The following is a 12,981-nucleotide window of genomic DNA, read 5'->3' as shown; positions in this document are numbered from 1 at the left end:
ACGACCTCATCATCCTCGGCGCCTCCGGCTTCACCGGCAAGTACGTCGTCAAAGAAGCCCTCAAGTTCCTCAACACTCCCTCCTCACCTCTCACCTCTCTCGCCTTAGCCGGCCGCAACCCCACCAAGCTCTCTCAAACCCTCACATGGGCCGCCGCCCCAAACCCTCCACCGCCCTCCGTTCCCATCCTCACCGCCGACACCTCCGACCCTCAGTCCCTCCGCCGCCTCTGCTCCCAAACCCACCTCGTCCTCAACTGCGTGGGACCCTTCCGCCTCTACGGCGAGCCCGTCGTCGCTGCATGCGTGGAAAGCGGCTGCGACTATCTCGACATATGCGGAGAGCCGGAGTTCATGGAGAGGATGGAGGCGAGTTACTTTGATAAGGCGGCGGAGAAGGGTAGTTTGGTCATTTCGGCATGCGGGTTTGACTCTGTTCCGGCGGAGCTTGGAGTGATGTTTAACTCGAGGCAGTGGGAGGGGGCGGCGGTACCGAATAGGGTGGAGGCTTATTTGAGCTTGGAGAGTGATAAGAGGATTGCGGGGAACTTTGGGACGTTTGAGTCGGCGGTGTTGGGTGTGGCCAATGCGGATAAGTTGATGGAGCTCCGGCGGTCCAGGCCAAAAAAACCGAGGCCGCAAGTAATGAGTTTGATTAGATTACCATACTTTTTTGGATTTGTTGATTGCTTGATTGGTTTTGTTGTTTGAAGTTGAAAACTTTGCTGCTGTGTTCTGTTTTTTTGGATAGTGATGTAGGGGAAAGCAGAAATGAAATGTTATACTAGCTCTATTTGTGTTATACCAGTCGCAGCTTAGAACTTTAGATGCTGATATGGTTAGTTAGTAAAGAATGACAATTGAGGCTTGTGTTTCTTTGTTGTATCCTTGTTCAAATTCGTTACTGACGTAATCAGTGGTGTGGTTATTGGTAGTTTAGTACTGTACTTCCATTGCTATATGATACCCTGCACGTCTTTGTACACTAAGTTTACAAGTTTTATCAGAAACTAACAGTAGAATATTGGTAGCCAAGACACATGTAGAATGGCTTGCTCATGCATTTTGTAGTTCTATTGCTGCATGATATAGGGGATTCATAGTTTGTAGAATTATACCTTGCAGTTACCCCTTCAAATGTTTGCGGCATAGACACTAAAAAATGTAGCTTTTGGGGGTTGAGAACAAAGATTGATATGTATCTTAATGGCCAGGGAGTTCAATTGATTGATCATGATTTACTTTTTTGTTTGCAGATTCCTGGTCCTCCTCCTTCTAAAGGACCAATTATTGAACACCAGAAAAAGATTGGTCTTTGGGCTGTGAAGCTACCTTCAGCAGATGCTATTGTTGTACGAAGAACACTTGGTGCTCTGACTGAAAATCCTGGTGGTCTTCCAGGGAGGAATGAGACTGATGAACATATTAAGAAAAGAGAAGCCTTCTGGTCAACAGTGAAGCCAGCTCATTTTGGGGTGAAGATGGGCACCAAGTCTCTGTTGGGCATTATTCGGATCATGATTGTTGGACTCTTTCTTGGGCTCTTGGGTCAATTTTCCTTTGGGAGGTGGCTGCTTTTAAAGTTTCCCTCATTCTTCAGTGTTGGATGGTTCAGAAAGGAGGGTCCCTCAGATGAGGAGGTGAGAAGTGCTTCTTTTAAGATGTGGTTTGTTGGACATGGTTTCAGCGACAGGAGTCTTGTTTCTCAGGGAAACACAAAACCTGATATGGAAATAGTAACAAGAGTTATGGGACCTGAAATTGGATACCTAACGACCCCGATAATTCTACTTCAATGTGCTCTTATTGTTTTGAGCCAACGTGACGACCTTCCAAAGGGAGGAGTTTTCCCAGCTGGGATTGTATTTGGACCAACTGATCTTCAAGAAAGGCTTCAAGAAAATGGAGTTACTTTTGATGTTATATCGAAGAATGCTATTTCTCATTAACAGGTACATACTTTCTGAAAAAATATATCTGTAGTTGGAAGTACCCATGAAACAGTAACTTGTAATAAAAGAGTATTTATTTTGCTTGCTTATTACAGTTCGGTTCCAGTTGATGAGATTACAGTTTGATCTTTATTTGATTGCATAGTTGTTCTACTCTGTCTTAGTACTTCAAGTCATCTGTAACTGATGATAGGTTTAGAAAAGGAAGGTTTAACAAACTCGAAATTCCTTCCATGTCTTAATGAGAGCAGTGAGTTTTTTTGTAGAACTACCACGATCTCCTACTGCCACTCTAGCCTCTTCTTTAATGTGGAATGCTTTCAATCTCAGTGAGTCATTTCTCATAATCTCATTAACCCTCGCTGCAATGTCCTTTGCTTTTACCACCATCTCCTCCTCACCCCAACCCCAACTTTTAACCCACACTCCCAACCCAATTCTCTCCACCAAGTTGGCATTGATTTTCTGGTCCCCATGTTGCGGCCATGCTAATATTGGCACTCCATTCCACAGAGCCTCACTAAAGGAATTCCAACCACAATGACTTAAAAACCCACCAATTGCAGGATGCCTCAATACCTCCTCTTGGTTCAGCCAATTCTTCACTGCCACTCCTTTTTCCTTCACCCTTTCCAGTAACCCCTGTCCTAGAACCTCAGCCAGTATCTCGTCGTCTTCCATGTCAACTTTCTTATCTTTCACAACCCACAGAAACCTACACCCACTCCTCACCAAGCCCTCACCCAATTCTCTGATTTGCTCCCTTGACATTGCAGTCCTACTCCCAAAGCTGACATAGAACACTGATCCAGTTGGTTGATCATCTAGCCAAGCTAGTTGTTGGTCTCTCTCAGAGTTGCACAGTGGAAGTGGGCCAATTGCAATTGCTGATGGTAGCCCTTTTAATACCCTACCCTCGTTTAGTGCAGCTAGTGTCTCGTGCTCTATACTCTCATATGTGTTTATCAGAATTCCAGTTGACTCCATCATTTTCTTACCATTCTCTATGAAAAAGCTCTTCAGAAGATTATCACTGCCCTTGAGAAGTGGTGGAGGAATCCATGCTTTTGGTATCGGCTCTAAACCTGAAACTTGGAGACCATCTTTGATCTCACCATTTGGGCCGATCATGGTGTGGAAGGACACATAAAGTGTCAACATTTTGGCAGATGATGTGAAGAAAATGTAGTTTGGAAGTCCAAGAGAATCGGTTATGGGAATAACTGTGGAGGAGAAGCTCATATCTGTGATCATAGCGGAAAGAGGTGGAGAGAGTGAAGATAAAAGGGGAGGGAGCAGGTGAGAAGAGCGGCGGGTCAACTCAAAATGGTAGTAAAAGGGGTCTTCTGAATTGCCAGACGGCTCATCTAGTGGAAGGAGGTGCAGATGCTTTTGAGTGATCTGAGGGAAGGTGGTGGACAAGTGAGACAAACTCTGCGATTCTGCAAGTGAGACTGTAGGAATGGGAGTGATGAAAGTGACCCGAACATTGTGTGCTGTGAGTAAAGCAGCGAGTCGAAGGAAGGGTGTGAGGTGACCCATGCCAGCGCTCGGAAGGAGAGCGAGATGAACAGAACTTTGATCACCGGAATCTGACATTTTAGAAGGGAAATATACTGAGTTTGGTTTGGTGAGAAACCCTGATTAGTTTCAGAATATATTGACAAGGCATACGTATGGGACACGGCAGAAGCCGGAATCTATGACCGGCTGAGTTGCGTTGGATACCAAATAGGAAAAGGGTTGGAAGGAGAGGGCAGCTAGAAACAAACTTTTCTTGAATGCCAAGGAAGTCTGAACTAAGAGCAAGTCCACCGGTGGGAAAAAAATCCAACCCAGGTTGGATCCACATAAGCAAACTAACCCAGCCCAAAATTATTTGCTTCCACCCATAAAATGAGATCACTCATTTTCTAGCCCGGGTTAATTTGGTGGGGAGAAAACTAACCTAGTGAGAGGAGAAGAGTGACCCAGGCGAGTTGCAGCCACCTCAGCCCAGGCCCAGGCTCGTGGCTTGCGTCAGCAATGACGCCTGCACAACCCGACGCGCCAGGAAGGAACGTTTCACGCACGAACCAACCGCAGCGACGAGCTGCGTGCGTGACTCAACCGACAAGGAGACAGGGACCACGCACTGCGGGCGCGACATGGAGACGGGGGCCACGCCACGCGTCGCATAGTGAGCGACGACTGGAAACCGACCGTTGCAACCCTAAATTTAAAAATTCCGACCGTTTTGAATAAATCCAAAAAAAACGGTAGGTTGAGAATAATTCCAACAACAAAAAATATTATTTAAAAAAAATTTGTAATTATTTCTAACGGTAACATACAAAATCTCTTATATATACATAGTCAATTTTACATATCTCACACAAAAAACTAGTTTTTCATTTCCACACTATATTTCTCATTCCCTTTCTTCTCATTCCTTCTCTTCACAATGAATAATTTGTGGGAAATGATCCGAAAATCTCAAGAAGAAGACGACGAAGATGATCTAGCAACTAACAACATTGTTATCGCAGCCATTGCTCACCTTGAAGCTAAAAATCAACCTCGAGGTCGTGGATCTCATCCAGGTCGTCGTCCAAACCAACCTCGAGAAAGGAAGGACAGAGGCAAAGGTATGCTTGAAGATTACTTTGTCGAACGTCCTATTTTTAATGATGAGGAATTCCGAGTTCGCTATAGGATGAGCCACGGTGTCTTCAACCGCATATGTGGTGACCTTTGCAACTACGATCGATATTTTCTTCAAAAAATCGATGCTGCCAAGAAGGTCGGTTTACTTCCCCAGCAAACGGATGCTTGCCTACGGCGCATCCGCAGATCAATGTGCGGAGTATTGCCGGATGGCAAAATCTACCTCTATCGAGTGCCTCCAACGATTTACAAGAGGAATTGTTGCTCTTTACTCAGCAAATTACCTTAGAGCTCCTAATCCAGCCGATCTAAAAAGACTTCTCGCTAAAGGTGAAAGGCGAGGCTTTCCCGGGATGATTGGGAGCATCGACTGCATGCATTGGCAATGGAAGAATTGTCCATCCGGTTGGGCTGGTGAATATAGTGGTAGAAAACACATCCCCACTATCATTCTTGAAGCGGTCGCATCATACGACACTTGGATATGGCACGCCTTCTTTGGAATGCCCGGGTCATGCAACGACCTTAATGTCCTAGCAAAATCCTCGTTGTTTGACGAGCTTACTGCCGGTCGAGCGCCTAAGATCGAGTTCCAAGTGAATAACAGAGTCCACAAGTTAGGCTACTATCTTGCCGACGGTATATATCTTAGGTGGGCAACTTTCGTCAAAACTATTCCACATCCCACCCGTCCTAAAGATATTACATTTTCCAAGGCCCAAGAAGGATATAGGAAGGATGTGGAAAGGTGTTTTGGTATTTTGCAATCACGCTTTGGTATTATTAGAGGAGCAGCTCGCGGTTGGGATAAAGAAGATCTTCGATACATCATGTTGGCTTGTATTATTTTACACAACATGATAGTGGAGGATGAACGCCCTGCTGTTAGTGATGATGATTTGGAGTCCGATGAAGAAGAGGAAAACAATATGAGGCCTAGAATAGCCGAAGTTTGGGATGGACCAACCGGTGAAGACTTTGATGAAGTTGGTAGAGATAGTCATACCTTTGAAGGGTTCATAGAGCGATACAATGCAATTAGATGTCCGTACGAGCACTCCGACCTTCAAGCAGATCTCATAGAGCATTTGTGGCAATTTCAAGGCAACGTGAATGTCTAGATTGTCTGTTTTTTATTATGTTTGTGTGTTTTTCATTAGGAAATTTCAAATAATTGTATCTTTTTCTAATTTCCTAGGCTTGGCCTGTCAATTAAATGTCATAGAATAAAAAAAATTTAATAATTCATATTGTTTATTTATCACTATTTATTTATGATTGAACCATTATTCGCACTTAAAAACGTTTTTTTAAATTCAATAAACAGTCACTGCCACGTGGCAGCAATCTCACATTTCAGACGGGTGGAAACTGCTGCCCAGTCACAGTAACCCAGAGTGACCCAGGTCACTTAAGTGACCCAAGTCACTGTGTTCATTCTAACCCAACGGATGAACTTGCTCTAACAGACGACGCTGTTGGGTCAGTCACTGTCAGATTTGTGTGCTCTCATTTACTCTACTAAAACGCGTACAGCCCCATCACTGTTCATATGGACCCCCCGGAACTTACATGTTCGTCCCGTTTTCGCGTTTATTCGCAGTTTTGCCATTACCCCTATAAACTTACATGTTTTTCCTGCTTTCCCGTTTATTCGCAGTTTTGCCATTAGTTCTTATATATTTATTAACCGTTGGACTGGATCGATGCCTACCTCTTCTTTCTTCCTCTCTCTTACCTCTCTGCATACCGCGACTTACGTCCTCACTCTTCGCCGCTTCTTTTCTCTCGATCTTCGCCGCTTCTTTCTTTCTCAAGCGATTGATTTGGGGTTCGTCAAAGGCAGGTGGTTTTGGGTTTGTGTTTGTGTTTGTCAAATACTACGACTGTATTTGTGTTTTGATATTAGCAATATAATCAGTTGGAGTTGCAATTGCTAGAGTTGAATCAAATTTCTGCTCATGGGTTTCTACTTTGTGTACTGCATGATATGTTTGTTGGTTATTGCTGTCTGTTTTTTTGGTCCAACCAAGATGTGATTAGTGGCATTCAATATTAGTATGAACTAGAACAGAAATTTGATTCATTGCCTGTATGAACAATGAATCAAAATTTGCAATGATTACCATGAATTAATCTCATTGCATACTGTTAGAATATCAAAAAAGTAAATTCAAATTTGATTCATTGCCAGTATGAGGTTAAGGGATCTGTAGTGAGAAGTCATAGTTAAGGCATCATCATGAGAATCTCTAGCATCAGTCACCAAAGTTATATGCATCTGATTTCTCTGAAAGCACACCTTTATTTGTATACTGAGGTGAAAAGTCTTCCCTACATTATGGATATTGTTATTATTAGATCAAGAAACCTTTTTGACACAAGTGAAATGTAGGGATGAATGTTATGTTTCATCAAATAAACCTTACTCATATTTTTGTTGTTAGTTGCTGTATTGCTCATGAATTGTCTGACCAAACCAAAATCTAAGATATTGGGAATCATGTTTTCATCTAGCAAAATGTTGCTAGATGACAGGTCTCAGTGTATAATTCTTAGTCTAGAATCTCGGTGGAGGTAGAGAATTAGGGTTTGGGGTAATTGGTCCGGATTGAATTTGGCTTCCCACCTAATGAGTCACATCTTTGGTTCATCCAAAATATGTGATTGTTGTGATTGTTTAAGAATTCCCTTTGTACTTTGAATGCGAAATTTGTTTACAGGAATTCATGAAAAACCTATAGCTGTACTGATTCATTTGTTAATTTTGCCAACATTAATTGCTTGGTCAGGGTATATGGTTTTTCCTCTGTTCAGTTTTGGTTGCAATATTGCTGACCATTTGTTATAAATTCCTCAATGTTATCTGGCCATTTCAATATTAGACCATTTCAATATTAGTGTCTGTCCATAAGTAATTTTCAGGAAATTCTCATGCTTCCTTTTTTATTTTCAGGAAATTCTCATGCTGCAATGTATTTGATGTACATTAGTGTGTTGTTATGTATTGTGTTATCGAAAGAGAGCTTCTGTGGCTTTCCTTATGTGGTAAACCTTGGCTTACTTATACTCTGTTCGTTATATTTGAATGTGTTCTGATCAAATGTGCAGTTATCAAAAAGGAGGCTTTGTGGCTTCTGTTCTGTTCTTTTTATAAAAAAATTCTAATCATTTTGCCTTTTTTTTTGTTTTGGTATGCAGATTCTCATACTTTTACAGCATGATATCCGATATTTTTACCTCATTGTTGTGTCTGAACAACGTACTTTTAAATATTAACCTCGATGTGAAGGTGAGCTTCAGCTACGCAATCTCATGCATGTGTTCATTTGTATCATTCTTCTTCAAATATTATTTTGTTGTTACCTTCATTTGTTTGGCTAAGCGGTTCTGTAAGAACTATTCAGGGAAACATTTTTAAAAATTTCAAAACAGCAGTTGTTCAGTTGATTTGCACTATCACAAAGACAAACCAACTGCAAAAATATCTTCCTCTTAACGTGCACGTATATCTTCCCGACTTCCCTGATAGCTTCCATGTTGTGAAAAACTGCAACTGATAGTGAGTTACTTCTCCTCAGGTTCTTTGTTTTCATTAATGTGTGGTTTTCTTGCTTGGTTAAGGTTATTTGATTTTTAAACTGTTTTTCGGGGTAGACAAACAAATGACTCCTCAACTTTACAGGTATACTTTTTTTTTTTGGGTTCTTTGCTCTCTATCTATGGTACTCAGGAATGAAAGATAATTATTGCAACTGATACGAACCTCTATAGACGATAGGTATAATGACGTTTGTTGTGTGGTATGAAAGAATTTGGAGATTTATTGTTCAGCTATTATGTTCCACCATTGCAGATATCCAATAGTGGTGTAACTAAAAAAAATTTCACATATATAATCAGATTTTGAATTAGGGTGGGGCTGAGGTTATCATTATTATGATCACAGGGATATGTAGAAATTTAGTTACGAGTCATTTCAAATTCTTATGTTTGTTACTGGTGGCAATCCAACTTCAAAATAGTGCTTAAATGCTCAGTTTTGTTCTTAGTCTAAGATTAGTTTCCGGTAGTGCTTTGATCATGCCAACTGGTGAGACTTTATTTCAATGTTTGAGAAATGAAAATCACAACTTGGCATCATGAGTTCAGATGCGAAAAGTTAATGAATTCAAAAATTTCTGGAAGTTAGTGAATTCTAAAAGTTCTGAAATTTTGTGACTGGTGGTTGTTATACAATTTCGGGTTGTGCACAACAGACTCGGTCGCATGTTGTTCAGCTTAGAGGAAGAAGAGGAGGTCTGAATATTGAAAAAAAAAGGAGCCGGGAAAGCGAATACGATGTCCAGGTTAGTGCTACGGGTGCTGTATTAATGGTAAAAACTTTTCTTCTGTAAAAGAGATTCTGATTTGCCGTTGCAGAGATAGGCTGATCTGCTAGAGCTGGGACATGTTAAATAGTTGTTTTGATTGGTTGAATACAGTGACATTTCAAATTCTAAATGTTCCATGAACTTAGTTAGCAGTATTCTATAAGTTAATTCTTATCAATGGATGTTTCTTCTTATTGTGTTCCTAAGCATGCACCATAATCTATCAAGGTTTTGCACTTCCAATACTTCATCTAAGTAGCTTCAATGACGTATCTCTTTCATATTTTGTTTTCATTGTTCATTAGTACCTGCTTCTGAATCATATGGGTTCCTAATAGTTTAAGAGATGTGGTCATTTTCATCTAAGTTCACTATGTTGTAAATGTGCTATCATAAATGTATGCGTTATGCATTGCCCGAATGTGATTGAAGCTGATCAAATGCATTAGTACAATATTCTAACACTTGCAAAACTGAAACTAGAAGCTGAAATTCTGAAAACTGATCAAAATGTATGCATTATGTATGAGTCATTTTTTTCTAATATAATATAAAATACATCTTTTCGAATTAAAATTGAAGCTACCATGTTCCTGTCTATGATTTATGCAAGCTTATGTTTGTGTAAACACTGCTAAATACACTTAGCATCACTATTCCTTAAAATTATCCCTTCTCAATATATTTGCCTTACTACGTTTGCTCATTTCTGTTCATGATTACCTATATTCTCTGATTCAGGGAAAACTGAGATTTCAGTTGCAGAAGTGTTCAATCGTTTCAATCTGACCAGGTAAAAGTTGTTCATCATCCATTCTACTTCTTGCCTCATGTTGCCGTATAAGGGCAACGATTCTCCATTTCCAAAAAAGAGCCTTTGCCTTTTCTTCACAGCCAGTGAACTCATACCCATTGAAGAACCAGGGCTTCCAGTTGATGTCAAGCAGCTATCAACAGAGCAGTTGCCCATGCGAGCCAGTAAATTCGGGACACTTTTGTTCTCTACTGCTGCAGCAATTTCAAACAAGGATGGCCTTTTTATGGTATCAAGTGGAGCCATTCCTTGACAGTCGCTGGAAACCTTAACAGCAAGTTCAGAGAGTTCAGCACTTGCAGCCTGGTCATTCAGAGCCTTACAAGCTTTCTCAAGTATGGACTGCAGGTACTTTCCCTGTGCTTCAATTCAAAGTTGAAGGCGACCCTGCACCTGCTTACAAATTAAAGTGTAACCATAAGAATTTGCTGCTTACAAGTATATTGCATCAAGAACCACTTTGGGAGGAAAAAATCTTAATTATTCTTGCTGTCCACAATGAACCCTTATATATATTGTCCTTCCAACTGTCCTTCCTACTAGAAGACATTCTTATGTTCTTCCTCAAATATTGGAGCTACATAAGGTCCGTAGGTGATACCTAAAGAACATTTAGTAGGGATGTACTAGACATTTAAAAGGGATAAATATTTAATGAATGAAACTGTCGTACTCCATTAACAGACGACGTTGCAAAAAACCGCGGCTTGATCCTTGTACTACTAGTTTAGTATTTAGAAGTGCCAGTTGACTCTTTTGCTGTGTCACTATCAAACTTTTTTTTGTTTTGTTTTGCTGTTCTTAGTTTCTTACTACTACAGCTAGATGAGTTTCTATATGGACACAGTTATTTGCTGAGCCTTTTTCCATGATGAGCTATTGGAAGTCCATGATTGATGTTCAGACTTCAGAGGAATATAAAACTGCATTTCAATTTTCATGCTTTCATGGACTCCGCCATATATATTTTGCTTGCTATCTAGCTAGGTTGCATAAAATTGTTATGAAAAAGAGTTGAACATGGACATCGTTTGCTACTGAGTGGATTTCCAGTATAATTGATGATGGTATGCCCTTGTTATCTATCTATTGGCCAAAGAAAAGAGCAAGATCAGCATATAGTCACTGCCCTCTTCTTTCTTCTTCCTCTTTTCTTTTATTACATGATGTACATCATATGGAGATGAACAGTATTAGCAGTTTCAGATGTAAATTTGAAAGGAAAAAAATCTCAGTCCATTGCTTGCTATACGTGTCTTGGAGACTATGGGCCGCCGGTGAACCTTCTTAGCTTCCCGAGAAGTGTACGTGGCTTCGCAGAGGGGCTGTGGCCGCTGAAGGCGTCGCTGTTCCTCTGTAGCGGCTTAAGGCGTCGCTTATGCCTTATGTGCCTTCAATCCCAAGGTTTGATGGTCATTACGACCATTGGACCATTCTCATGGAAAACAACACACCAATATTAATTAAACCGCAGGAAGTTTTCCATAGCATGCTCCATTGGTTATAATGACCATCGAACCTTGGTATTGAAGGCTGCACAAAGTTATGAAGAGGGGCCGTGGCGGCTGAAGGCGTCGCCGTTCCTCTGTGGCGGCTAAAGGTTTGATGCCGTATGTACCTTCGGTCCCAAGGTTTGATGGTCATTACGATCACTGGACCATGTTAATGGAGAACGTCGATGCCGTCCAAAGAATATTGGTGTGTTGTTGAAATTGGGGTCAGTGAACCAGCAGCAGAAGACCTTGGAGGAAATGAAGTTAAAAAATCTCAACACTGAGAACTATCTGTTTCAACAACACACCAATATTCCATAAACCGCAGGAAGTTTTCCATAACATGCTCCATTGATTATAATGATCATTGAACCTTGGTATTGAAGGCTGCACAAAGTTTGATTATGTTGCCATATGATACTTGCTGCTGCAAATTGAAGAAGAATTTCTGGAATCAAAGTACTTGTTTATTGACTCATCAACTTGCTTAAATAGCAAAACAACAACTAACTTTGCAGAAAGAAAGCAACGACTAAACCAAGACTCCTCGACTCAAGGGATACTCCTAGACCTAAATAATTGGTCAGCACAACTTACTCCCGAGCCAACTCCCTTTAGATCAGGACTACCAATCTACCATGCACAACTAGTCATAACTCCAACCTAACTGAATCAGACTCTCTATCGCTTCTCTTGTACAATGAGTGGACTGGATCCCTAGTATCTTAATACGATTAGAGATCATGACATGACATTTTTGTTTTTTGCTACTAAACAAAAATTACACAGAATCGCCTCTAGAAAACCCGCTCCAAAGAGATTAAAGTTAGGGTTAAATATTGTATAGTCATTGTGTTTCATTTTAATTTGAATGGTCCTTAAAGTCATGATTTTCTTTTTAAATAATCATTCCGTCAACTTTTTCAGTTAGATTAATAACATTACTGTTAAAAATTGCAATGTCTTTAATAGTCACGTCAGTATTTTAACAGAGAAATTGACGGAATGACAATTTAGGAAAAAAAAATCATGACTTTGGACCATTTAAATTAAAATGAAACTAGAAGAACTAAACATATGTTAATTTGAAACCACATGCCTAAACAAATTTCAATTCTTAAAGTTAATTGCATTCCCGATCATGACATGACATTGTTAATGTCGTGGTTATGCATTTTCATGATCTAGCTATAGGAAAAAAATTTAGCGAACATATTGTTGACTGATATTCTCAAATTGCAAGGTCCTGCTAGTTTCTCTTCTGCATCAAAGACTGCATGATTTCCATGACCACCTTCTCAGATTTTCCATCAACCCCACTAGCTTTCCTAGCCTCTTCCCCAACCTTTTTAGAACAACTCCTCACCTTCTCATGTTCCATCAGCTCCACAATCTTATTTCTTATCTCTTCAGCACTCGCCAACCCTTCAAGTCCCCATCCCCATTTCCTCTCCCATATCCCTAACCCTGCCTTCTCCACAATCTCAGCGTTCACTCTTTGATCCCCATGTTGCGGCCACGCCAGCACCGGAATCCCTTCCCGGGCCGCTTCCATAACCGAGTTCCAACCGCAGTGATTCACAAACCCTCCAATGGCTGGATGTTCTAGAATGTCCTGCTGGCTTACCCAAGCTTTCAATACAATGCCCTTGTTCTTTGTTCTCTCCATAAATGACTCTCCCATCATATCCCTCACCTCTTGTA

At 40.8% G+C, this 12,981-nt stretch overlaps 3 protein-coding genes across 3 annotated transcripts; 2 read left to right on the top strand and 1 right to left on the bottom strand.

The window, feature by feature from the left end:
* Positions 1 to 2: 2 nt before the first annotated feature.
* Positions 3 to 2,105, top strand: LOC101311023 (probable mitochondrial saccharopine dehydrogenase-like oxidoreductase At5g39410-like; the record flags this gene model as incomplete). The annotated part of the gene is made up of 2 exons (XM_004306064.1): positions 3 to 641; positions 1,256 to 2,105. Coding segments are annotated over 2 exons (1,332 nt in total), but the record flags the coding sequence as incomplete, so codon positions are not given.
* Positions 2,106 to 4,719: 2,614 nt separating this feature from the next.
* LOC101310731 (putative nuclease HARBI1-like) lies at positions 4,720 to 5,718 on the top strand. The gene has a single exon (XM_004306063.1). The coding sequence runs from the start codon at positions 4,720 to 4,722 to the stop codon at positions 5,716 to 5,718; it is 999 nt and encodes a 332-aa protein (XP_004306111.1).
* A 6,808-nt stretch (positions 5,719 to 12,526) lies between these two features.
* On the bottom strand, positions 12,527 to 12,961 carry LOC101310443 (hydroquinone glucosyltransferase-like). The gene has a single exon (XM_004306062.1). It carries the CDS (start codon positions 12,959 to 12,961, stop codon positions 12,527 to 12,529), a length of 435 nt encoding a protein of 144 aa, XP_004306110.1.
* Between the last annotated feature and the right edge of the window lie 20 nt (positions 12,962 to 12,981).

Source organism: Fragaria vesca, linkage group LG6, assembly GCF_000184155.1.
Source record: "Fragaria vesca subsp. vesca linkage group LG6, FraVesHawaii_1.0, whole genome shotgun sequence".
Lineage (NCBI taxonomy): Eukaryota > Viridiplantae > Streptophyta > Magnoliopsida > Rosales > Rosaceae > Fragaria > Fragaria vesca.
This window is presented reverse-complemented; position numbering and strand designations above follow the sequence as displayed.

Bases quoted from the DNA above. Each gene is read 5' to 3' on its own strand.
- LOC101310731 (XM_004306063.1), top strand. From the start codon at position 4,720: ATGCTGCCAAGAAGGTCGGTTTACTTCCCCAGCAAACGGATGCTTGCC.
- LOC101310443 (XM_004306062.1), bottom strand. From the start codon at position 12,961: ATGGGAGAGTCATTTATGGAGAGAACAAAGAACAAGGGCATTGTATTG.